Here is a 27431-nt window from a genome sequence, read left to right as displayed (position 1 = left end):
TTTTGGCAATGCAAATTCTGACTCCTGAAGGGAAAAGGAAACTTACAACTTCCTGAGTTGTTTTCTTTCCAGTGTGTTGACAGAGAAGGTACATGAAAAATAGAAATTATTGAACTGGGGATAAGAAAGTAACTTATTTGTATTTTGTGTTACAGACTTGGTTGCTGGAAGCCTTCCATGTGATCAAACAGTACTTTCAGACAAACTAATTTTCTATTAAATGAAGTTTAATTTTGAGGTAAGGTCTGTTTAATTTTCTTTGTTATGCATATAATGGCATAAAACCTCCAGTAATTTAAAAGCTTGTACATATTAGTATAAAATTTTCTTTAGAGAGTATGTGAAATATATACTTCTGTGGCTGTGTTTATGAAGAGAGAATCTGAGCAAAAAAATAAATGTGATGTATGAATATTGAAGTGCCAAATAAATATTGTAATTAACAGCTTGGAGATTAACCTGACTATGACAGACATTGACTGTTTTGAAACAGTTGCCAGGGAAACTGGAGAACGTGATCATGTAATAAGTGATTTCTCTAAGCCTTAGGAAAAAGGGCCATGCCTTTCATTGGTATGAAACAAATAGCTGAGAAGATGACTTAACTCTTTCATTTGAATACATGTAAGAGGTGGCAAAAAGAACAAGGAAAAATCATTACTAGGATAACTTCACAGCTATATTACCACTTCTGTACTGTAATGCTCTCAGAAGAGAATGTCACTAAATGGTAAAATTGGCTTTGGGCAAGATGTTGATAAATCTCACCCCATGTTCTTAATCTGTTGGAGTTACTTTGACCTTGTCCACATTACTGTTCTAAATGTGTCTCTGGCTTTGACTGCTCATCTGGAAATGGAGCTTGAAATACTGAAAGGTCGCTAATGGAATTTTGTCCTGCAATTCTCCATGTTTGAAAAATGTCTTCAGTGAACTTTCAAAGCAGCCTATAATTAAAGCAATGTGTCTGTTTGTATCAAATATGTTTAAGGACAAGGTTAAATGAAGGTGTTTTAGGTACACATTGAAGTAGGCTTTGCTAAGAAAAATAACAAAATATGTGAATTTAGCTTCATCCATTTTAAGCCTGCCGAGCTGACTTTGAGCTTATTGGTGAGATGTGCTCTTGGTGAGCACATTTGGAGTAGGAGGAGGTTTGACTTCACATTTGCACACAGTTGGCAGTGTACTAGACTAAGTATAATCTAATTGACATGTAATGTTTGCACACACTGTTGCCCCTTGTTAAAAGTTCAGCTGTGTTTCATGATTTCTTTGTTCCTCTGTCTGCTGTAGAAGCAGTGGATGTTTTAGGGTTCAATGTTGTTCCCTTCTGAAATCTAGTTTTTTTCAAACCCTGCTCATAAATCTTTATAAGGATTACACAACTTCTGATTTCTGTCCTTCCTTATCCAGTGGTTATGAGGGTTTTTTTTACCTTGGGGGTATGGAGTGCTCTTAAAGCTGGAGCTCAGTCTGTGTTGTCCTGTTTTGTGGCTGTGACAGAGATGTTAATTTGATGGGTGCAAGCACACTGTTCTTGCTGAGCTTTTCTGTTTTCATTAGTGTTGCTGATTCTGGTAGTAACTGAGCTTTCTGCACTCTCTAGCAATAGGTCCTTTTCCTTTCCTCAGCTACTCTTCTTTTTTTTTTTTTTTCCTTTTTATCCCTCTATTAGTTGTTCAGAGCTCTTTTGACTGGCCATTCCCTGTTTGTTTCTTCCTTTGGAAGTGGTTTTTTTTTTTTTTTTTTTTCCTAATAAATACTAATTCAGTAATTAAAAAGCAGAGTCTGACATCTCTCCCTGAATCTGAGGTTAAAAAAAAAGTTTAGAACTGGCACTTAGCCTTTGAAATGGTGAGAAATGGTGAAGTTTCGAGACATCTTGTTGTTCCTTCCCTTCCCTCACTGTTCAGGGTGCTGGCATCAGAAAATGAAGGGAGCATGCACTAAGGTCATTCAACCTTGCTGCAGTAGCATCAACCAAAGCAGTACTATTCTAAAAATTGTGAACCTTGACTGGTAATGTGTGTGTGTAAAACTATATGTGTGTGGGAAATCTCAGGGAGGTGATGGAGGTTGGAAGAGCAAGAAAAGGGGTTTTTAGTTGCTGTTTAATCCCATTGGAAGGCAATTGCATGATCTGCTGCTTTTCTCTTTGGCATGGCACCATGTGAGCTGTAGACTGTGTGTAAACTGTTGCCTGCAGTTTTCCAGCATTGCCAGGGTATGATGACAGTTCCATGTGACCACCTTTCTAATGAGGGATGTATGTTGGATTACAATTGCTGTCTTCACTGACATGAAGCTTTTTTATTTTTACTATTTTTTGTAAATATTTTCTATCTCTATGACATGAAAATTGATAAAGAATGGTAATTTATTAAAAAAAATTGTATTAATCTCATGTTGATACCAAATTGTGATAGCTTGTGAGGAGAAAATTGTCTGGATAGTACTACAGTTGATGGAATAGAGACCTGAGGGTTTAAAGGGTAGAAACATAACTGAATTAAATATAATTTAGATTTAAGTAGTGCTTGGCTTTGTTTTGAATTCTCCAATAGGTGTTATCTGGTATAAAGTGTGCTAAAGTAGTGAACTTAGATGATGCTGAACTATGTGATTTTAAAGTGCATTTCATTGTTCTGTATATGGCTGTTTGAACATAGAAGGGATTTAATGCATTCTGTGCTCTTGAACAGATTAAAAATTGGTTATCTTGCTTAAAGAGTACCTGTAGCTTTGACTGGGACCCACTTTGCCATGCTTTCCCTAATATAAATGGCAGTCAGTCTCTAAGCTGTCCACCTGAATTTTCACTAAATGAGTGAGCTCTTTACAAAGCCTCCTGCTTTTCAAATGAGTCTGCAAGAAATAAGTTTTCCAAGTCAGAAATTTCTTTGCCTTCATCTTGAATTTGTGAAGATTCTAGGTGAAGAGTTGAGGCTTATTGTGGAGATCATAATTTGGCTGTCAGCATTACTGCCAGTTGTGTGAATCCTCCACATTTTCTGGGTTTACCTAAACAAGTGGAATGCTGACTTGCTAAGACTACTATTGCATTCATTCAAATAACATTTTATAAATGTTTAATTTTTTCTACCTCACTTCCTGTTTAAGTGATCTCTTTTAAATAATTGAATTAATTGATTTTTGGGACAAATGGATCAAAGCCTACTGAGAGCAATTTCAGTGACTGTTAAGTCTACCATTTCAGATGGAATCAATGAGAGCAGAGAACTATTCCATATAAACCCCATTACAGGACTGGCAAAAATTACTGTATTTGAGCTTCACTAATTTTCTTCTGTGTAGCAAAGCTGTTTTTCAAGTCTTATCAACCCCATCTAATTCTGAATGGTGATGCTGATCAAAATTATCAACATGGATTTACTTCAGTGATGGCAGCAGCTAGGTGGATTTCATATTATTAAGTAGCTCAGATTCTGGAACAAATAAGGAAACTTGTTTACAAAGCTTGTAAGAAACTCAAGTGCCCTATAGTTACCTTCATGTTCCCTAAGGTAGATAATAAAGTAGATGTGTATGAGATAACTGTTGACTGCTGTTCTTCTTAAAGAAAATGACAAAAACATTACTGGGCAGCATCAGATGATGTTCAAGAAAGGAAAGCAAAAGAAGAATCCGTATATGATTTACCATGACAGTTTATCTGGGACTTTGCAATACTGTTTCTCTGCTAAAACAGTTAGACCACAGCAGGTGAACCCAAGAAATCATATCCTAGCTTGTCATTAAATGACTCAGGTAAGAACTCCCAGTGGTTTATTACATCTGACTTTGTGGTGCCTCCCAAGAATGGCAGGTGGAGCTCAGAAGTTTGAGTGATGGCTTCAGTTAATTCAATGAGGGGGAAAAAAAAAAGCGTTGAATTGAGTGTACTCAGAGGTTGTAGACCTAGGCATAAAAGCTTTAAAATTGTCCTTCAAAACATTACAGTATTTAAGCAGTTGAAAATAGAAAATAGTGTGAATATATAGAACTGTTCTAGCCTGGATTTAACAGCCCATTTTCTAGTTCAACCTATTGCTATTCTTAGTGTGATTTAGAATCTAGGTGAAATGTTTCAATTAGTCACATCTGCTGCTTTGGAAAATCAGTTTTTTTTATCAGCTAAATCATTCCACAGAATATGAACTATTTTTAATTATCTATAATTTATCTAGGAACTAGAGATCAGAAAATATATTTGAAGCTGTATAAACATATACAAATATATCCCACTGTAAGCAAGATGAAGTGTTTGAGATGGACCTAGATTTACGTTATAGGAGTTGAGTTTAAAAAAATAAAGCAGCCCTCCAAAACCCAACAACAAACCCTTTAAAAAGAGGGAAAAACAAACCCACAGCAAATAAAAATGTCTTGTATACATCAGATACCATTTTAGTAATAGTCTGTTCATATATTTGCTACTGTTCTCCCAAGGACTCTGGGGGAGGAACCTGGCCAAAGGATGTGATTCTCTTCTGGTTTCTAGAGAAACTCATGCTTCTGGTTTTTGTTTTCTCTTGCAGTCTTCTTGCAAAATAGGAAAAAAGTCTGGAAGGCCTCTTCAAAGACATGTCATTGACTGCCATAGTGAAGGCTCTTGCTGCTGAGGCTTGTGATTTCTCTGTTACAACTAGCTCCAGTCAAGCTCCTTGCTTATCTTATCTAAAAGCTGTTTCAGCTCTGTCTGGGACAGTGACATTCCTTCTGTAGTTCTTGTAATTCATACTTCCTTTTGAAGATTTATACAAGCAAGTTTTCAAATATGCCTTTTGACTTAAAAAGCAAGCTGAAGTTCAATTGCTAATAAGCTGACTGTCCTATAAACAACTCTTAATTAGACCCAAATATTTTGGTCTCTTACATAATTCTGCTTGAGGGAACTTCCTTGCTGGGTTCTTAGCAAAAGAGATGCTGTTGCTATATGACTATAAAGCATGAACTGAGAATGGTATCTATTAATGCTTGCTAGTAATTACAATGCTTGCTCTCATAGTAACCTTTCAAAGCTTGTCCTGGTTCATCTTTGTTTTGCTGTGGGAGGTGGTTTGTTTTTTTTTTTCCAAGTAGTTTATTTGTAAAATTTAGTACCTCATGCTGCAGCTAAATGCAGTGAATTTTTCCTGAGATTCTTGAAGTTTTTTTAAGGTAAACTTGCTTATCAGCATGTGTGGTATGTGTATACAGCCATAGTGGTTGAGCAGGGATTTTCTTAGGGCAGGGGGCGTGTGAGAGTTCTTGCATTTTAATTGTCTGTGCATACTTGCAAACAGAATAAACCACGTTTAGTGCTGTACAGTGTTAAGTTCCTTGTATTCTAACCAGTGGAAGGAAGGGTTGTGCTTTTTTTTGGTTGCTTGTTTGAACTTCAAGAGTTCTGATCAGCCACCCCAGTCAGTGTGTGGTGTCTGAGGTTGTCAAGCTGCTTTTGGACCCTCCAAGTTGATACCTTTGACTTACTGCCCATTTAGAACATCAGCTTTTCCTCCGTTGGTTTACTGCTCTTGCCTTCTGCTTTAAGCTGATTAGAGGGGAAAATAAGAGATATTCTTTTGTTTCCCTTCTGACCAGAAGAGATTCTAACCTTACTGACAAGACAACTTCCAGCCCAGTTCTTACAAGTCTGATGTTTGTGTATGAGTGATAATTCCCCCTGAAAGCTCCTCACCACACAGTTCCCAGTGGAATGGCAGCAACCAGTGATGACATCTTCACAGTGTCTTGTCCAGCAGGGAGCTGATGATGGCCTTGCTGTGGGCATACATTTCAGACAAACAACCACAGATGATAGTTTGGTTCCTATACTGGAGAATCAGCTTAGTCTCAGAAAATCTGTTAGTGGCAGCCCTTAAGAGATTGTGGTATAAACGAGTTACAGATTGACAGCAGTGGAGCACTGGAGAGAGAGCTCCTTGAAAGGTGCAGTGTCACCTCTTTTGTGATAAGATCCCAACATAGGTGCCACTGTGAGTTTAGAGTAAAATAGGTGTTGTTACTCTCTATGCCTGTCTGCCTGCCTTATGCTCTGTTTTTGAAGGATGATGCTTTCATCTGCATTCATAATTTTGTAAGTACACAAAGCTATCAGTTCAGCTGGGTTTGTACTTCACAGTGCATTTTGCTTACGGAGGTCTAGCTGGCACCAGTCCACTAAACAAGTACTTCATATGTACAATAGAATTAGATGTTCAACCTCTGTGAACAACAGAAAATGTCATCTGTCCTGTATTGCTGGTCTCCAGTGCCAGTTGGTGGGAATACTGAAAAGAATAGAGGACTTCTGATTAATTGGATATTGTTACAAAGTTGGTCTAGTATAAAAATACACAGCTTTGCCTCTACTAGCATGTACACATACAGGCTTTTAGGCTGACAGTCTCATGACCTAGATTTGTGTTTGCTCAAGCTTGAATGAACCAGTTAAGAAATATCTCCAGGGAGACAGACCTTTACTAAATCATGGCAGAGCTTTGCTTTTAACCACAGCACTGGCAGTGACAACTTTCCTTTGACTGGATGGGCGTGGTCCGTGTTTGGCAGTGTCACCGGTGGCTGTTCCACGTCTGCTTGGTTGTGAAATGCAGGTGGTTTTGGGCTGTGTGTTACCTCAGCCCTCACTTGGCAAGGATGTGAAATGCACAGGCCCTCATAGCATTGAGCTGACATTTTGCACTCTGTTTGCTTAGCACTGCAGTTCAGAATATACTGATAAAATCATGGCCTCGTCAGCCCAGACACTGTGGGTATGAGGGTAGGAATGGTACAAATTAAGCCAGGTGGGTAGGCAAATGATGAGGGAGGTCAGTCTGCACTGTCTGTTTCCCCTCTAAATCCCCCTTCTCCCTGCATCTTTATTTTGTATTTAATTTTATGCTTTTGGCTTGATGGTAGTTGATTCCTGTTGAAATTGTGATACAAACTTCTCTCCTTGTCAGTATTGGGAGAAACAAATATTTACCTTGTGTTACACGTCTCTTGAGAGGCCTTGTAAAATGCTTGTTGGGATAACTTTGCTCCCGTGCCTTGGTCTGTCTCTGTCATCAGCAGCTGATGAGGTCAGTGCCACCTTCCCAGTCTAGCAGAGCTGGACTCTCAGGTACAATTTAGTTTCGTGGGAGATCTTTTCTGGAATTTCAGTAATTTTGGTTTTATGATGTTAATTATCTCAGCAAGGTATTGTGGAATGGAGACACATTTTGTGCATTACCTGAGGCTTACATTCAGAGTATTGATTTGACTTGTGAAATTTTCACTAGTGTAGAGGTGGATCCTACACTGATTTGGTATTCTCTTAATGAGCCTGACAAAAAAATCATGGAAGCTCTCTAATTAGGGCAAGTCTGAACTTGATCGTATGTGTGTCATCCATCTCAAAGCTTTGAACATTTTAACATAGATGCATTCACAAACAGCAGACAAAACTCATTTTTGCATACTGTTACAGAAGGCTTTTTAAGGGGCTGGTTGGGAAAGACATTTGTTGGTGAAGCAGAAGTGGGACAAGGAAGTTTGAGAGTAAATCTATGCAAAAGCTGTTCATTTACTATGGTAGTATAGACAGTGTGCAGAAATTACTGTTTAGTTAGAAAATACCTTTCTAGAAATTACTGTTGGAGCTGATGGAGGAAGAGGTGCAGTAGGATCTGAATAAATTAATTTCTAACTCAGCTTTGGCAGTCCTACTAGATGTTGGTTAGTTCTGTTTTGCTCCTCTTGAATGACACCAGGAGTAAAAACAATTTCAAATTAACTTCCAGCAGAAATTAAGGGTGGGGGTGTTTTGGCATCAACTTTCTTCCTGTTAATTTGTGAACGATTCTCAAACAAATATGTTGGAGCTTTTGTTGAAATTATTAGTTTCTGACTTGCAATAGGCAATTTAAAGATTTATTTCATTTCAGGTAAAATAGACTTAATAGGTTTTAATATGTGTAAATGTTTCATCAAATAAAACAATTTAAACATTTTTAAAAAAGTTACTGAAAATACCTACTTTACAAGATATGAAGAGATGTTTAGTTTTGAAAATATTTGTCCTTAGATTTTCAGAATTCTCAGATTTTTCTCTTCATTTTTTAATAAAGAGAAATTACTAAAGAAAAATATTTCAACTGCTGATGGAGTGTGTATCTGCTTCTAAGCCCACACCTTTGTAATTTATGTAACAGCATCCCAGCTCTAGTGAGAATGTATCCAGGGAGAGAACTTTTGGGGAAGGTTGCAGCAACTCAGGTGAGACTTGCAGGAGGGCTGTGCCAATGGAAGGAAGTGTCTGCTCAGGCTTTGTCCTGCCAAGGGACAGGGACCAGAGCCCAGGGTGGCCCAGTGTTTGCCTCCTGCTGCCCTGCTGGAGGGTGCTCCTGCCAGGGATGTTCTGGCTAGTGGTGTATAATCACTCCTTAACCCAGAGGCACGCATTCCTCCAGCTTGAAGTTACTTTTAAGAACCTTATTGCTGCCTCATTCTTGTTTTACTTTTCAGTCCTTGATAACATCTTGGGATAATATTTTATTACTTCACCTTTTATCTTATTATCTTGGATAATATGTGTTTGAAATATTTGTGCTTGTTTGCTTTGTTGGCAAGGTGTCTCTGTGAGCACACTGAGGCCTGCTCATCTGAATTCAAGCACTGCTTAGAATTCTGTGTTTTTCAGATTTTCCAGAACGTGAGCCCTGTGATGGTTCAGCTCAAGGCTTTGACATACACACTCTGATATAAATCTGCAGGCATTGGATTCTCTGAGTTATGCTCTGTGGCTTTTTTAAGATCTCAGAGCTGCTGCTATTCTCCCAAAGCTGTCAGATTCATAATTTATTATTTCAGTCTCCCACCTTACAAGCACAGATTAGTCACAGTCTGATTTAGAAATTTCCTACTTTATTACTCACAGAGAATTAGACTGTACCAGGCAAACTGTTCCATGTAAAATTTTCTTAATTTCCAGGATTCTTTTAAGTTTTGGTCAGCCATTCCACAGACTGAGTAATTTTGGGGGCACAGAGAGTCCATTACTTGCACAGAGAAATATTTAAATGTGATGTGAATCAATGTATAGAAGATAAAGGGAATATGGAAGATATTTTCCCCTTGTTTTCCTCTGTGATCCCAGCCCTTTTTCTTGACCAAGTTCTTAGATCTTTTGAGAAAAAACAGCTGTCCTGTTCTGGCTGTTACCCAGGAGATGGAAACTGCCTATCCCATTTATTACTGAAAGCCAAATGGAGAGATTTAGAGCCTGAGGATAATCTGGAGGAGGCAAATAAAAACCTTTCTCTTGAGTTTGAGAACACAGTCTTGGAGGAAGCTGATAAGTCATGAGCTCTTTTCATAAGCTCTTTTTCAGATGAAGCATCCTTTGGTGTCTCTGAAACCAAGAACACTGAACTGAAGGAAACCAGACCACTGATATAGTTAGGTCCTTCCTTCTTTGAGTTGAATTTGACCCTGGAAAAAAAAATAAGAGTGGTGGTGGGAGGACACAGTAACAGGTTCCCAACTTGTAAAAGTGCATTAAAGATATCGGGGATAAATTTGCATATCTGTTTATACAGGGAAGGGAAAAAACATTCTTTTGCAGAGTGGAGAACCTAAGCTGAAAACTTGTATGAGGGAGAACCATCTAAAATGTAGGAATAGTAAAAAGAAAAATAAAAATGGAGCAGCTTAACTGTGGGTATTGTGGACTCTGTTTTGATTGAGTTTTGTCAGAATGGATTAAATGAGCATCTGGCAGGGACAGCATAGGGATGCCTCATTTTACAATGCAAGGCACTATGCTAGGCTGCCTTTTGATGTTCTTTCTGACACACATGTTTATGGTTTATGGGGTGCACCATCACAAAGTGAAAATATTAAGAAGTTGGAAACCTAAACAATGTACTTTGAAAAGAACCTTCTCTAAGACACAGGACTCCTGCTTGTTTTTGATTAGCCAGAAGAGCATTGTGTCACACTAACAAGAGTACACCTTGCTGCTAGAAAGCCATGGCCCTGTTGCCTTTACTGAAACCTGGTGAGATGAGTCCCATGGCTGGGGTGTCACTCTCAGTGGCTTCTGGCAGTTCAGAGGGGACAGAAGTGAAGGGATGGGGGAAGTGTTACCCCCTACATAAGGAGAGGGAGCCAAGAACTGTATCTGAAGAATGGCTGTGAGCAGGTTGAAAGCCTGTGGATAAGAATCAGAGTGTGAGGAAACAAAGAAAAACCTTGTGGTGGGTGTCTGCTGCAGGCCCCTGATCCAGGGGAACCTGCTGACAAAGTGCTGCTGCAGCTGCTGGAAGAGCAGCACTGTGAGCCTGGGCGCTGCAGGAGCCTCAGGGAGGGCAGAGAGGGTGACTTGTCCAGCAGGTGATAGACATCCCTTCCAGGTGGATGCAGTGCTGGTGGCCAGCAGGGGCTCCTCTGGGATGCTGGGTTTGGAGGCAGTCTGGACTGCCAGGCACTCTGCAATTGCCAGTTCTGAGGGATCTGGGTCAGATGAAGAGTAAAGTCAGGCCCCTGAACTTGAGGAAAACAAGCTTCCAGCTCGTCAAGTTAGTCACCAAGACCCCCTGGGAAACTCCTGTTTAAAAACACACATATCAATTTATGCAGAAATTATTTGGGGATTCTAGTGCATTCTGCATTTATGGAGAATGGATTTAAGTTCTGATGAGTTCTTGGAGATCATTGTGGAAAGTCTAGTGATGGAAGAGTGGTTTGGACTGTTAAAACAGCAAGGGAAGACACTGGAGACAAAATCCAGACTATCTACAAAATGAAACAATACAAAAAGCATCTGTAGCTTCCTGTTTCTGTAAAAAATGCTGTCAGATTTGGTGTAGTTTTTAAATATAGCTGAAATGAAAAATAACTCATTCTTGAAGCTCTCTGTAGCTGTGCAGCAGGCTAAAAACATCTAGCAGTTCTATGTGGAGACTTGAGAAAAACCATAACACTATATTGCACACTTCAGAATCTTCAGGAGAGAGTAGTTATGTGCTAAGAAAATCCTACTTTTGATGAAGTAGTTATTTTAAGCTGTTGGTTTCAAGCTAGTCTAGATGATCTAATAAAAATGTGTGGTGGGAGAAAAAGAATTTTCTCTCAGCTGTAAATATCTTGCCAATATACCCAATAAGTGTCTTGGTTTTTTATGCATCATTTCATCCTACCTCAAAGAAAGTATGAACATTTAGTATGTGTACACAAGTTTTTGAAAAATTAATTTCCATTACACCAAGAAAAATGTGTTTTGGCTAGTTTCTATCTTAATGAGTCTAATGAGAGTTTATGTAGAAGTGCATTGGAACAAATGTAATTTTACTGAACGAGTTTCATTTGTTTAATGAAAAGCTGATTATATTAAACCATTAAATTAAAAACTAAGCAACAATACCACTACTGCTTTTTCAGGTACTTTAGTAGGATCTTACAAGTGGCTTGGCACCATGGTGGCTCTTTCCTTGAAGATCTGTGTGCGGCATTGCAATGTGGTGAAGACGATGCAGTTTGAGCCGTCCACGGCCGTGTACGACGCCTGCCGAGTCATCCGCGAGCGAGTGCCGGAGGCGCAGACTGGGCAAGGTGAGCTCCTCGCTTTGTCCTTCCTCACTGCTCTGCCTGAATTGAAAATAGTCATGAACACAGAGAGGTTTTTTACATTGTCCTGTTTCTTCAATTATTTTTATGTTGGAGGATTTGTTTGTTTCTTTCTTAATTTAAGTTGTAGGGCTCTGGAGTGAAAGGAAACAAATGCAGATTTTTTTTAAGCAATAGAAAGTATCTGAGTTGTTTTTCTTCCTTTTGTCCTGACAAAAATTTTCCTACAGTGGATGTTTTTAGATTTTTTAAATAAATATCTTGTTTGCATTAAAGATGAGAAATTGCTCTCCTGCTTGGAGAGCTTTTTTTTTTTTTTGGTATTGCCTACTTAAAGCAGTGTTTCTGGCAATGTGTTCTAAGAAAATCCGTGCAGAGTTATTTTGTGCCTCAGCAAAAGAAGCGTCAGCACAAATTACAAAAAAATGGTGAGGGTACTTCCAAAATGTGCAAAGAGAAATGTTTGAAACTGCTTAACAACTAAAATCACCACCATGCTGTGCATACCATGGTTACCATGGTGCTACATGTTAATCAAATATAACTGTACCTATTGAGCAAATTAGGTGAATACAGACTGGGAAACACCATGGACAAAAGAACTGGTTTTAACACAGCCAAAGATGTCAAAAAATTCAAATACTTCAAAGTCCTTTGGTGCTGCATTGTCTGTAATGCTGCCGGAATGTAATTCTTAAAGCAGACTCTTTATTGAGGTTTAAACTCTCAAACTTTACAGCCATTTCAAAAATCTTGTTACAAAAACTTACTAGTAATGAAGTCCATTACTATTAGTGAGAATTGCTTCTTCTTTGCAGCAGTCCTTTGGAAATCTAGTCACAGAGCTTCAGTTTTCAGATAAAAGTTGTGCATTTTTACCATGCTGGTCTCTCAAGGCAGTGATTGTAGACAGCTGTTGAATTTGGAGAAGTTGAATGATAAATATCCCTGAACATCATGAATCTCAAAGAAAAGCCAAGGAGTTATCAGATTTTATAGTAGGACTTTTCCTTTACTTATGATTGCAGTGCAGTTAGAGTCTTCAAAAAATGAGATTAAGTGATGAACAGAAATATTTCCAACATATCCTTTCCCTTTCTTGGTGGCTGTTAAAATGTGTGTTAGTTCAGGAGACTCACAGTGGTGCAGTACAGTTGACAAACTGGTTTTGCACAACAGAAAATGTACTTATGGCTGTCAGCTGTGCACATTTAATTTCTCCCAGCACAAAGGTGGCCATGATTTCCATGTGCAAGTTGCATGGCTCCTGCTGTTTCGTTACCAGGTGCATGCACCACAAATGAGTATCAGAGCAGTCTGTGCTTCCTTGGTACTTCTGTGCTCTGGGCAAGGCACTTTGCTTCTAAAGGTCACAACCTACAAGTAGGCACAAATTCCAAAATCTTACAGAAGTGATTCTGTATTGAATCTGGATCATAAATATCCCTATATGTACAGATCACTTGACCTTTCAGGGGAGTTTTTAAGTAAGGTCAGCACAGAAAGTTTTTCATCTTTCTTGGTTGTTTTTGGAAGGGTTCTTCCTTTTAAATTAGGTATCTAAGTCAATTGCACTTCTCTCAATTAAGGACAAGGTCTTTTATATAATTACATAAATAAACATGTGATTAAGGTAAATGCTGTTAAATGTAGATGATTGCTATACATGGCATTTAAGGATGAAACATTATCTGAAAATTGTAGCTATTTTTACCTGGCTTTCTGGCCAAAGGGCCCTAACACATGGCTGACAGTAAACAAGGTATGGCCCAGAGCTACTGTAGCAGATTTGACTGCTGGCCCTGAGAAGGGGCATTAGCTTCACCTGCAGAACTGCAAACAGGGCAGGCTCAGCTCCTGAATGGTTGTTTGTTGTTTGTGAAGTATAATCTGTATTGATTCTTCATGCATATGGATAGGCCTTAAATTAACAGTCATGATGCCTCATTTTGTGTGTCTGGAGTTTAGTCTTTGAAACCTAAACCTGGGTTTGGTTTTGCGTAGCAGTGAAAATTTTATCATTTACTCCTGAAAGAATCAATTGACGTTGTTTAGCCTTCAAAAGATAGAAGTTTTTGCTGTATTTGCTATGGATATACTTCTAGAAGCTTTGTATATTTTTAAATACCTAAACCTGAATCACCTACCCGAAAGATTCCTAAGTTTATAATAAACTCATTTTCTGGAGGGTTGAAAGCAAACTGTGTTTTGAAAATAGAACTGCTGCTTGAAATAGTACACTGTGGTTAAGGCCAAACTTGGTTGTATTTTTGGTTAGTCAATTCCAAAGCAGGACCTGTGAGCATTTAAAAAAGGTTGTCTCAAAAAAAGTAGTTACAAATATAGTACACAGTAGATGTGACATGTGAAGATGTGATGGCATAGTGAAGCTTTTTTCCAAGTCTTCTGTAAAGCATAATGTACCCTGCTATCTGCTGCTAAACTAAATTTTTCATGAAGCACAGAAAAATATTCTATCCAAATTTATTAAGAGTGGAAGGTAAGTGTAATGTATTTAATTCAGGCTTAACTCTGAATCTGAATAGCCCTGAATAAAACCATGTTAGCTTTATTAGGTCTGATGTTTTTCAATGCGTCTCTGTCTGTTCTGTCCCACAGCCTCTGACTATGGATTGTTCTTGTCAGATGATGATCCTCGGAAAGGTATATGGCTGGAGGCTGGAAGGACACTGGATTACTACATGCTGAGAAATGGGGTATGCTGCAAGTCTCTTGCTTCCTTCATCACCACGTCCTTAGAAAACTTGTTTCCTAAATAGCAAGAAGAATCTTGAGCATTTGGAGGGGTAGAGGGTCTTGAGTCTGTTCCTAGTCCTCTTCCTTGCTGTGCCTCAGAGATCAGTTTTCTTTCCTGCACTCAGGTTGTGACTGAGTTGCTACTGTGGTCAGTAGTGTCTTCACAGAATGATTAACAGAAAGTTGAAAAATAACTTTGGTTATATACTTGATATTTGATGTGACCTTGTGTTAGAGTTGGTTCTTGTATACTGCAGGTGGTGAGGTCACACTGGCTTGCTGCAACCACAGCACTGCAGCCCTTTTGAAATGCTGGACTAGATTTCACAGCACAAGGGTACTTTGGTCTATCCTGCCCTGACTAGTCTTGTCACTTAGAACAACCCTTGAGAAATGACATTGGCAGATCTAAAAGCAGTCACTGCCCAAGTTTATTAAATGAGTACATTTGCCTGTACTGTAACAAAGGAAAAATCCAGCTTGGAGGGTGGGAAGGAAATCCTGTTTTAGGCATCTAAGGTAGTGGTTTGGCTTGTGGCTTCCAGAAGCATTTAGAAACAGTTGTGTTTATTTCCTAGGATATATTGGAGTACAAAAAGAAACAGAGACCTCAGAAAATACGTATGTTGGATGGTTCAGTGAAAACAGTCATGGTGGATGATTCTAAAACAGTGGGTGAATTGCTGGTTACCATTTGCAGCAGGATAGGTAAGGTTTTGGGACCCACATGCTTAAGAATTTGTTCTGTCATATTTAAATTTTGAATGTGAGGATGTTATGTGGATAGAAATTGGTATACATGTGAAAAATTTAAATTTGTTTTTTAAGTTACTACTTACCAAACACTTTCTTGAAACCTGTTGTCCAGGTTTTATCAAATTCTGTAGAGAGTCAGCTGTACCCTTAGACTTCAGGATTTAGCAGTTGAAGGCACAAAGTTATCCAACAGTACAGGTACCAATTTTTTATTACACTTATGTAGTCTTTCCTGCTATGAGATAAAGGTTTAGAACTGAATTTATACTTGGTGTTAATGGGATAAAAGAGGAACATTGCTGACCTTGGAATGTACCCAAGCTTAGGACTTTGTGTTGTTATGATTGAGTTGATCACAAAATTGTATCATTTGTAAAAATACATACAGAAGCCATCCAGAGCAGCTGGTCAAAAATGTGTCATATTCCTTATAGTCTGTCTCAATACTTGGCTAAATAGACATTTTTTAAAACAAATTTGTATTTAATACATGCACTGCAAGTATGCATCCAACATGGATTGATTTAAGTCTTAAAACTGTTTAAATCTCATTTAGAGTGCAAATGGCCCTAATTTGATTTATATTACTTTACTTGGAAAGGGAATAATCTATTTCAGTTTTAAGGCTTTGTATGTTGGATTCTCATGTGCTGTAACTAATTTACCTCAAAAATTAGTTTGATTTATTTTCATGAATGTGGTCGTGTAGGCGAGCATTTAATTTGCTGTCTGGTACAACATAAACATGCTTTCCCAAACAGTACAGAAAAACCAAACAGAACAAAGAAATGGGAACAACTTAGCATATATGCTGAATATTTTGAACTGATTTTTGATTCAATTTCATGTAAAATTCACAGGAAGAGTTGAGTCATAACACTTTAAACAAAAAAATCATGAATTTCACATGGTTTCTGTTCCTCAGTTGGCTCTGCCACATTTCTTTTACATCACGGGCAAGCTGAAATTACTCAGTGCTCAGGAAGCAATTGTGGGCATCCATTAATGGAAATTTACTATAGCCTGTCTCCATTTTGGAATTTACAGTTATTTTACATTCCATCATGTTTTTAAACTGGCAGCTTCTTTTGTGTAGGCAGCAGAAAAAAAATACCTAAATACCATTCTCCAGGTGGCAAATGCAGCATATGACAAAGAAATCTTGTATTGGAAAGATGAGGTCAGATATTGGATTTATTTATAATTCCAGGAATAACAAATTATGAGGAATATTCATTAATCCAGGAGAGCATCGAAGAGAAGAAAGAGGAGAGTACAGGAACACTTAAGAAGGATAGGACCCTGTTACGTGATGAAAGAAAAATGGAAAAACTGAAGGCAAAGCTTCATACAGATGATGACTGTGAGTAATGTATCCCAGGGTAGTTCTTAGATTAATATCTTTGCACAGTATAATGCAAAGAAGCCATGCAGTGGCCATTTCACTTGGTTCCTGGCTGTATTTTGCATCACCTTGTATGCAGTGCTGTCTGCAATTGAGTATTTTTTAAAATTAAGTGAATGGGTAAGTTTGAGAGTTAGCAGGTGTTTTGAAATGCTTTTTGGTATCTGTTTGGTAGGGGTATTCCAGCTTCAGTGTGAAGGGTTGTTTCTGTCCCTTCATTAAAGTTGGATATTTAATGATTGATGTCTGCTGAAAGCCATCAAAAGCTAGTTTTGTGTTTGAAGGTGTAAGGTTTAACTGTAAGTGAACTGTTTGCCAAAGAACAACTAAGATGGTATTTGATTTGTTTTGTGAGCTAAGTCATGATAACTGTTTTTTCTGTTTTATTGTAAGACACTCAGGTTAACTGTAAGTGGCAGGAAGATGTTTTAAAATTGTGTTCAGGGATAATAAAGGTAAACAGAATAATTTGTTTTAGAAGTAAAATGTGGTACACATATTTTGTTGTGAAGATTTAAAGGTATAAATTTACTAGTAAAACATTACTGTAGTTGTTTCTTCAATATTAACAATGTGCTGCAGTACATCCTTGTTACTCAGCAGTGCTGTTTTCCAGTTCTCATTTGTAGCAAACCTTCAGCACTGATAACTAACACCAGAAATAAAAGTAACATTTCCTGTGGCGTTTCCCCCCACAGTGGGAAAGGCAGTTATCCCCAGAGTTTCACAGGGGCTGTGAAGACTGCAGCAGTGAGGGTTTAACACGTGCATGGCTGTGGCTGTGTTGCAGTGAACTGGCTGGATCACAGCCGGACCTTCCGGGAGCAAGGAGTGGATGAGAGCGAAACGCTGCTCTTGAGACGGAAGTTCTTTTATTCAGACCAGAACGTCGATTCAAGAGATCCTGTTCAGCTTAATTTGCTCTATGTTCAGGTACAGCACTTTCCACCTTGTCTGAGGAAAGCCATGTAGGTTAATTAGAAAAAATACACTGCTCAAATACTCCAACTTCTAGAATTCCAGCTCTGGATGTGCTTTGGTTTTGCTCTTTTGTCTAGCCCTCCAAAAACACATGGTAGTACAGAGGCTTTGCTGTTCTTTTTAATCAAATGCTTTGAACCCAGTAATGGACACTGAGCCAAAAATCCACTGGCTTTGACATCCTGCTTCCTTAACATTGGTACATGTCCTTCGTCCCAAGTTGCTCTTTTTACTTCTTCTCACTCTTCTCTTCTTTTCTCTGGATGGTGTTCTCTGTGTCATGTGGAACCTCAGGCCAGTCTTGTGAACAGCTTTCTGTTTCTCATGTCTTTTTCCCTTCTGCCTGGTCAGTGAGAGAACTTTTTCTGCACTTCTTTCCAATCTTCAATCCAGACAGCACCAAGGCAGGCAGGCTTTCCATCAAAGGGGACCATGCCATGTAACACAGTAGGAGTTTCCATCTAGACAGGTTTCCTAAACTGTCAGAGGGACTGTGCATACCTTAGCAAAGCCAGGAGCTTTATGCAGATGATAGTATTTAAGTAAAGCTGCCATTGCAGTTGCCTGCAATTCAGTTTGAAAAAAAAAGTAGGCTTTAAATTCTTTTTTAATGTTTTGGGGTTTTTTTCAAAGAAAAAAAAAATTGAAAGTTAGATGGAATGTGCTTTTGTCCTTGATAGTGCTATAAGTTACATTTTAAAAACCTGAGGCAAAAGGTAAGGCTGTTCTATTGCTTGTAGAACAGCAGTACCTTTTTGAAGTATTTCTGAGGACTATCACACTGAGCTGTTCTCCTGCCACTAAAATACTTCATTCAGGCTGGTATGACAGTATGTGTTGATAATGCTTTATCATTGCTTTGTCTATGGGTAGGTGAGCCTTCTATTGCCAGAGCTATAAAATCTGTCATCTTCAATGATCACCAAATTTACACAAAAGGAAGAAGAATGCTGTGTGCCTGTCCCTATTACCATATCTGTTACAGTAATTTTGTTTTTACCTTCTAATTATGGAGATTTTTTTCCCTCCTGTGTGAGGCAGTGGGATGAAAGCTTTTCAGTGTGTGTATTTGCACACACATGCATCTGTACCTATGTGTGTACATACACAGAAGTGTATGTGCAGGTTGTATTTTATTTACACATGCATCAGGAAATGGCTGTCAAATCCTCTTTTTGATCAAAGCTGATACAGTCATAGCTTCAACAAGTCTCTGTAGACACTCACAATGAAATAATCTAACCCTTTGTTTTATTGGTCACATACACATCCAGAATGGAATGATAAAGACATTCAGAAGGAAGAGGGTGTGTTGCTGGCTGTGTTCAAGCTTTTAAGGAATTTGAGATGGCTTAGTTGTTTGGGTGTCTCTGACACATCTTTGTTTGTCTCCCCTAGGCTCGTGATGACATTCTGAATGGCTCCCATCCCGTCTCCTTTGAGAAGGCTTGTGAATTTGGAGGCTTTCAAGCACAGATCCAGTTTGGACCTCATGTAGAACACAAACATAAACCTGGATTTTTAGAGTAAACACTTCTAACTTCTAAATTTGGGTGACCTCAAGTGTAACTAATGTTGAGTTGTCACAGATTAAGCACATTTTATTACTCCAAGCAGAGGTAATCAGATTCAGTGTATTTTCAATAGCAAATCTCCCAGTGAAAGGAGCTTTATTGCACAAATCAGCAACCTCACTGATGAGGGGACCAATGGCAGTGGCTTATTAGACAGCACTAATAAGGGCACTGGCTCTTCCCAGAGTGCCAGTTAAGTACACAGTTAGTACCAGGAAAGTACAAGAGTGTAAAGAAGTTTTGTCATTTGAATAAAGTGCATACTCCTGTGTGTAGAAATTAAGTTTTCCAAACTTTTTAGTGGCATTAATCACTTGGTCAGATTGAGCCTCTCTTGGTGTTGTATGAAAGGAGTTCTAGACCTGTGCTATTTATTTCAGGCATGGACAGAAGTCCTGCTCACAAGAGGCTCATCCTTTCATCTTCATTGTGACACTTACTTTACTGCTATCAGGAGGGCAAGTTAAGTTTGACTGAAATGTAGATGTCCCATTTTTTTACTGAATGGATTTTCTGATTGAATTAACCAAGGGCTGAAGTCTGAGCAAAGCAATGTAGGAAGGTAAAAGAGAGCTATTTACTGCCCAGTCCATCAAGCCTTGCTACGTGAGGCTCACAAGTCCCTTAACTGGAGGCACACAGCAATGGGTGTGCATTTGGTTTGTGTCCTGTTCCACTGGCAGAGTGCTCAGTGCTGCTCAGGCTTCCTTTGTGAGCCACTTTGGGGTTTATGGTATCTCAGGGAAGCACTTTGAGGTGGTGTCTTGCTGTTGAACATGCAGTGCTGCAGCTCTGGTTGTCTGAAACACTTTGCTTCTGAAGCCTATTCCTGAAGCAGCACTTCAGATATACAAACAAACAGCTTTCAGTTCAAGTAATAATCTGCTTTTCTTTTTACTCTATCTGCTCCTGATTGGCCCATGAATCTTTCCTATTAGAACTACTGGTGTCTAAGAATTACAGGTCCCCACTATAACAGCTTCAGTGTACTCCTGGTTTTTATTTCCTAGAGCTGTGACCAGTTAGACAACAGCATTTCTCTGGGATTTGTCCATTGTCTGCTTATTCTTCCCTTCTCACTTCACTCACTGAGTATTCCTGCAGCAAACCATTGGGGTATTATGTCATGCTAAGCTAATGTTGTGTCATGGTAATGATTTCAAGAGTTAGGTGTTCCCAGAAATAGTTGCTTTTAATTTTTAAAGCAGTAATTTCCCACAAGCTTAACCAGTGGCTTTTGCAAACGGCTGAACAGCATTCAGTTGCTTAAATGTTTTAGGATTTTCTAATGCGCTGCTTGATATTTTCAGTGGAAAGTTTCTTTCTCTTTTCTCAAGCTCCCATATAGTGAGTGTGTTTTATGATGTACTGAAGCTGCTTTGTATACATGTACTACTTGTACTTTGTGTGCAGTGCTGGGTAGTTTGGAGCCCATCATGAAACAGTCATAGCTCATATAATGTGCATTATGGTTTTTAATCCTAATAGAGATGAAAGCTGAGTGATCTATTGGAAAAGGAATGTTACTCCAGTGGAAACCCATTTTGAACCAGTATTCCAAAATTCAGAACCTTCTTATACTCTGTAGGCACTTTTCTCTGCTCTTGTTTCATTTTCATTTAGGGCTTTGATTATATTTGAACCAAACTTGGCAGGTAACCAAATGTAATTGCTCTCTGTCCTGGTGTTTCATCAGTTTCATAAAATTTTTTATTTGGAGGTAATTGAGTTTTTTCCTCTGTAGATGAATCTGCTGCAGAACTGTAAGTCCCTGGTCATTGTCTCCTAATTTGAAGTGTACATGTTTATGATTTAGTGGTGATATCTTTATTTTATGTAGCCATCATGGCAGCCTTGTTGTGAAACCTCATGCTTTTGTTTTGTGAGTCTAAGTGAGCCAAATGATCCTGGCTCACTATGAGCAATATAGAGAAAAGTGTAGTTAAATGCTCATTATTTTTTTCTGAAGATGCATTTCTTATCCTTTCAGAAAAAAAAGTCATAGTTTTTTTATTCCCTTGAAAAAGAGTGAGTTTTTTTTAAAGTTTCATCCAACTATTTTCTACTGTTTGGTGCATAAACACTGATGCTTTTCAAGTAATAAAGTAGTTTTCTTTTATATAAACTGCATGCTGTAGCTCAATATGTGAAATACATTTGAGAGGCATCCAGTCCCTCACTACTGAAACCTTAAGATGCTGCAGGTTTCCTTAAGGAGAATCTGTCAGCTCATACAGAAACCAGCACAGAACAGAGCAGCACTAGTATTTAATGATATTGTTTGGAAACAGCTTAGTTTAGTTGCCTGTCTACAATATGTTTGTGTACAGACACCTTTTGTATCTTTTTTTGTCATTGCTAAAATATTCTTGGCACAGATGAAGATTTTTGCCTGCATCTTGCTAAGACATTGGTATTGGTTGTTGGAATTCAACATGAAGCTCATGCCAAAGTAAATTGTGAAAGGAGTAAATTATCAATTTAAAAGTACTCCTGCATGGTACGGATCTAGTTTGGCATGGCACCTGCAGAGGCTGCCCTGGGGCTGAATTTGCTGAGAGAATATCTAATAAAGAGCTCACACTGTTCCTCTGCAATAGGAAGGTGGCACCTCCAACTGCACACCTCCACTTCTGTGCACACTGGCAAACAGACAAGCTGCACATGATGAGTGAGCTTGGTGCTGAGCTCAGTTCTTGACTCTAACCTGGTTTGCTGAATTAAGTTGTATTTTTCAAGAACACATTTATTTTAATGAGAAACAATCCAAGTGTTGGCACTCATGTAACACTTTAAGGAACTCGAAGGTGAAACTCAAGTGTAAACCAGGTTAGATCAACTCTGCTTGCTGTTAGCTGTTTTTTTGACTGAGTTCACTGTACACATTCTAATATGTGTAATTTAAAGGATTAAAGAAGGTTAAATGATATTTCCGTTCTTTTTGCTAGTTGCATTAAAAAGCTGCAAAATAAAGTGAAACAGTCTGTAAGGAAAATATCTGGATTATAGGTAGAATTCATGTGATTTCTGTTCACAACTGGCGTTTCACACTTTGAGATGAGGTGATCACTTGCGTCTTGATTTAAAAATAGTGGAAGGTGATAGAAGGAAAAAACTTCCAATCCAATTGCCACCCACGTGTGCAGAGATATTAGGGATATTACAATTGCTGCTTAGCGGACAAAGTATAAAGTTATTTTCTTAGTCCTTGGTGCTTATGAGGCTCCAAGTAATGTTTCCTTAGAAATGTTTTTTAAAGTGTTCTATTAATTAAAAATTAAGTAGACAAGCTTAAAAAGGTAATGGTTTTGATAGTTTATCTGTATACAGATAGCTGAGAAAATTAACTAATAAAAGATGATTATTTAAAGTGCATTGATAGCTATAATATATTTGTTTATATAAATAGATTACCAGAATGAAACTTTGTTTAATTCAGGTTTGGGTTTGTTGTTTTCTTAATTTGCCTTAGAATTGAATTTAACTAAACTGGTTTGAACCTGTAAAATTCTGTGTAAAACCACCAGTTGTTTCATAATAGATACACCAGCTTTTTAACATAATAAGCTGCATTTAGTCCTTCTCTGCAGTTTTAATTTGGCTCTTCAGCCTTCGCTGCCCCATGATGTGTCTCTGTAAATAAGTCCCCCAGAAGAGATTTCTTTATCATGGATAAGTGAGATGTAGCTATGAGAACATCAGAAGAAAGATTAGCAAGGACAGTTGTTCTTACTTTGTTTTATAATATGGAAAAGACAAAATATGTGATCTCAGTACTGAGTAATATTTTTGAAGCACAAAATACTAATTTAGTATTTTGAGCTAATTTTTGATTGTCTTCAATGTCAGTCTTTTGTGTTTAAAAACACAAACAAAAAAAGTGCACACTAATATAAACAAAAAACCCAACAAAAACACCCTCAAGATATAAAAACAAAGCAACTCCCACAGACTAGTTGAGCGGTTTTTTTGCCAATCTTGTTTAAAACAATCCATCCTTCTCAAAATATCTAACTTTGTATCCTAGTAGGTAGTCTAGCCTTCAGTGTTAAGTGTTGCTTTTTTACTGAATAAATCAGAATAAGGAGGACATTCTCCAGTCATAATAATCCAAAGTAGGGGGAATCCTTAGAGACTAATTATTTTAACTGTGCAAGTTTTTTCAGGTGGAAAATGACCTGCTGAATATATGACATGGTTTCATCAGAGTAGAATATTCCAGATGAGAAGGTACAATCCAGAACAGTTGTTAAAGTCTGATGCTGCTATGCCCTGAGGTTAGGGTGAAATCTGGCTGAGATAAAGGGTTATTTCATTATACAGCAAGGAGGGGAAGATGAGGTGTTGAAGGATTCCTTCTGACTGAACTCTGTCATGGAGGCTGAACTTGTTTAATTCAATCCATGTTCTGAGAGCCTTAGAACCTGAGTGCTGCAGAAATTAAAACTGCTTCTTTTTTCACTTTGGGACAACACAGTGGTGTTAAGTGTCCACTTAAATTGCTTTCTAGTTTTTCAGTACAGTAGTAGTGTTCTAACATTTTTGGATGAAGAACTTGGTCCCACACATCAGTAAATCTAAGTGCTGCTGTCAGGTACCAGCAGTGTCTGAACTCAGAGCTGGCTCAAGCCTCCATGTCCCCTTGTCCCAGGTCACAGGAAGTGCAGTTGCATTTTGATGTGAGACCCTCTGAGCTGCGGAGACACATCCTATAATTTAAAATTGGAAAGTGTGCCAGCTATTGTTTATTTTTGATGGATTTTGAGAACATGAAAAGGTACCACATGGGGCAGCAGCTCAAGTGTTAGGGTAACCACTTGCTCTACTTAGTTTTGTTTTGTTGTGGAGGTGTTTAACACCCACATTAGGAAGCCTGGGGGACCTAGTGCCAGTAAAGATGTGTGGAAAGCATCCCTCCTCAAGGAGGAGCCATTAACTTTGGAATTTCTTTTTTTTTTTTTCCCTAGCCTGAAAGAATTCCTGCCTAAAGAATATACCAAACAAAGAGGGGCTGAAAAGAGAATATTTCAGGTAATTGTGAGGCTGAAAAAACTACTATAGTTTCACTACATTTATCAGAAAAATCTGAAATTCCCAGGTGTATACTTTGTATATATACAAAGAGCTTTGAACTAACTGGATATGAAAAAATGAAGTATCAAGTATTTGACAGCTTTTATTTTATTTCTTCAGTGGATATCCTGGTCATTTTTCCTTTACTGATAATTATCCAATGTGCTTTGTTAAATGGAGAGAGTGAAAATTAAGTATTTTTAAGATCTTTTTGTCAGTTGCATTGAAATATAAAGATGCATATTTGTATTAAAATAGACACGTGTTTAGGAAAGCCAGTTTTAATTTTGTGCCTCGTTCAAACATGAGCCTCAATTCTGCTTGTTAATGCCTGAATTCAGTGGTGTGTGTGGGAATCACCCCCCTGTAAAAGACAGGAGCAGTTGAGTATAAATGGTGAAATGGACTGGTATTGTTAGAAGTGCTCTCAGAGTCTGAGTACTGTAGATGCACCAGGTAACTCTGCCCACTGAAATACAAGTTTGGCAATACAATGGAAGTTGGAAAATTCTGAGGTCAACAGGTGGGATGAAGTCTGATGACTTCTGGAAGGACACACCAGAGATCTGTGATCCCAGCTAGGAAAACAAGTTCAAGAGCAGGAAGAGTTTACATCCTTTATTTTGTCTGCTACACTCCCAGCTGAAGAATCCTATAACTCAGTGAGTCTGTTCTACCTTGACTCTTCAGTACTTCCTTGTAGATGAGTGTGTCTGAAACTTTTCTGTGCACCTTTCAGTCAGTGTGCAGTGACATTGCAGTTTAAGCAAAAACCAGATTCATTCACTTCTGAGTATTGCAGCCATGCTTTTCATAGCATGGGATGGTTTTTTTGCCCATGTCAGATACGACCTATGAGTAGTTCCTATCATGATGTGCTTTAGTGCATGGACCAGAAGCTCATCAGTGAGGGCACTGATCTGGGCAAAGATTTAACAAGGTAGAATATGTGAGCTGTCTTTTTGAAAAAAAACTCAGCTGTTTCCCAAGCCATGAAGTTCTGGAGCTTGGCAGGTGCTACATTTGTGCTCCTTGTTGTTTTGGGATCTCGGTTGTGTTCTCTGCTGAAGTTGACAGATGGGAGCAGCCTGTGTTCTTGGGATGCAAGAGGTTTTTAGTTGCAGTTGCTCCTCCCAGGGCTCTCTCTTGGAAGCTCCCACACTGTTGAGGTGGGAACAAGTGGAATAAGAAGGCATTTCCCATGTTCCTGGTGCTCCCCCTGCTGCCATCAGGCAGCATGGAAGAGGTGGCAGCCAGCACTTGAGAGGCACGTGAGGAGAAGATGGGGTGGGACAGGGAGTCCCACACACAGGATTTAAATAGTGAGACATTGGGATGCAGGTTTCAGCACAGTGGTCTGGATAGGAGAGAAGATGCTATTTAAATTTAATAAATTTAAATACATAAGATGGGTACCTGTTGTTGCTTACACATAATCATCAATCTACTAATGGCCAAACTGTTTAAACAGTAAAAAGAGACTGAGTTACGGACACACTTAGTTGAGTATTTCAGGCCACGCTATTCAGAAGAATCATTGTTTGTTCCTCAGCTGTAGACATATTTTCCTGTGATAGAAAATAATTTTGGATAATGCTGCAACTGGCAAAAAGGCCCATTGGAAGTACCTACAAGACATGAGAAATGGTCTCAAGTACAAGGTGTGAGGGTGTCATGAATCAGAGTTTTGGGCACAAAGCAGGAATAAATAATCTGTTTCTGGGAGGAAAAAAAAGGGTGCAGGTACACTTAAGCAACATTTAAAAGCTGAGTGAAGAGGCATTAATTGTATGAAACCTGATGGGGTCAAATAGCAAGGGTACCTACAATTTTAAACTGTGTCAGAAGGGGTTTAATGTGCATGGTCTGAGGCATAGATTGAATGGTTGATGGTCGAAGAGGAGTGTTCTGTTTGCCCAAGTTAGTTATTTTCTCTCATATGAGGCGTTATGTGATAGTTTTGCTAACATTTCTACCCAGTATTTTTTCAGATATTCTAATTGTAATGACTATGATCTAAGCATCCTGAAATAGATAAAAGCTGTGCCCTTTTTTTGTTTGTTTCTAGAAGCTTGGGTTCTGCCTAATTGATACTGAACTCTGTTACAGGAGCACAAAAACTGTGGTGAGATGACAGAAATAGAAGCCAAAGTGAAGTACGTGAAGCTGGCGCGTTCCCTGCGCACCTACGGCGTCTCGTTTTTCCTTGTTAAGGTAACGTGGCTCTTGCTGTGGCCATCCTGTGTCCTTGGGTATGGATTATCTCAGGTGCCTCTCTGAGCTCTCAACCACTCAGATATTCCAGTTTCCTGGAGGAGTGAGGAGAGTGGTTGTCTTTTGAACTGAATAGTAAAGATGCAGTAAAGACCAGAGGTGCTTAATGCATTGCTTGAAAATCGTTGTCTGTAAACAGACAAATTAAGCCTGGAGTTGTAAATTGTCACTGTCTGCACACCAGTTGCTTCCCTTTGCAGTGTATTCTATTTTGCTTTTCCTTTGTCCTGTGGAAAGCTGTATTTGTAAGGAAAACAATCTTGCCCACCGTGTTATAGGAAAAAATGAAAGGCAAAAACAAGCTGGTTCCTCGTTTGCTGGGGGTCACCAAAGACTCCGTGATGCGTGTGGATGAGAAGACCAAGGAGGTGTTGCAGGAATGGCCACTGACAACTGTGAAACGCTGGGCTGCCTCACCTAAAAGCTTCACTCTGGTAATCTTTCTGTGTATATTCAGAGGACAAGGGATTTATGTGGCAGGGAGGCTTAGAACAGTTTCATCTCTAATTTTATAGCCTTAGAGTCACTGAGTCCTCAAGTAATAAACTGGCACATACAGTAATGCAGATTCAATCTGTACTGGTGCTTCTGGACTGGCCAGTTCCTCAGAAGTACTGTTTAAATCTTCCAACAAGCCACTGTTTAAATCTGGCTTGTGCCTAACTAATGAACCAGTTAAGAAAGTATTATTATTCCCACTGGTGTAAATAGTTATGATGCTTGTCATTCATAATGTACTTTGTGACTTGCCAGATATGAACATAAACAAAGTCAGCTGGCTCATTCATGTATTTGATAATTACAAATTCAGAGAAGCTTCATGAATGTGATGTTTTGCTAATTATTTGGTCAATGGGAGAGCACTGCAACATACATTTTGTATATGAAAAGGTTGTTTGAAGTGATGGAGTAAGAGGCAGAAGCTAGAAAATTGCATTCACTTGATTCATGTGCATGTAATTTCCAGTTGCATGGATGATTATGCTCTAGGATTAAATTCTAAAAAAACTTTT

The 27431-nt window shown here is 38.6% G+C and overlaps 1 protein-coding gene across 10 annotated transcripts in view; it reads left to right on the top strand.

The window, feature by feature from the left end:
- The window catches only part of TLN2 (talin 2), a 142182-nt gene that overhangs the window by 42714 nt on the left and 72037 nt on the right, over nucleotides 1-27431 (top strand). For 8 of the 10 annotated variants that reach the window (XM_064389389.1, XM_064389382.1, XM_064389388.1 and 5 more), the window contains 10 exons: nucleotides 156-238; nucleotides 11413-11583; nucleotides 14218-14315; nucleotides 14934-15063; nucleotides 16322-16474; nucleotides 17307-17449; nucleotides 18896-19023; nucleotides 24039-24102; nucleotides 26254-26358; nucleotides 26697-26852. In XM_064389389.1, coding sequence (XP_064245459.1) covers nucleotides 11448-11583; nucleotides 14218-14315; nucleotides 14934-15063; nucleotides 16322-16474; nucleotides 17307-17449; nucleotides 18896-19023; nucleotides 24039-24102; nucleotides 26254-26358; nucleotides 26697-26852 — 1113 coding nt within the window. In that variant the 5' untranslated portion in view covers nucleotides 156-238; nucleotides 11413-11447. Of the gene's footprint in view, nucleotides 1-155; nucleotides 239-11412; nucleotides 11584-14217; nucleotides 14316-14933; nucleotides 15064-15223; nucleotides 15310-16321; nucleotides 16475-17306; nucleotides 17450-18895; nucleotides 19024-19054; nucleotides 19117-24038; nucleotides 24103-26253; nucleotides 26359-26696; nucleotides 26853-27431 lie in introns of those variants that run through there. The other 2 variants (XM_064389390.1, XM_064389391.1) reach the window with 2 other exon arrangements.

The sequence above is a fragment of the Passer domesticus genome, chromosome 14 (assembly GCF_036417665.1).
Source record: "Passer domesticus isolate bPasDom1 chromosome 14, bPasDom1.hap1, whole genome shotgun sequence".
NCBI lineage: Eukaryota > Metazoa > Chordata > Aves > Passeriformes > Passeridae > Passer > Passer domesticus.
The sequence above is the reverse complement of the archived record's forward strand: the minus strand, read 5'-3'. Positions and strand labels throughout refer to the sequence as shown.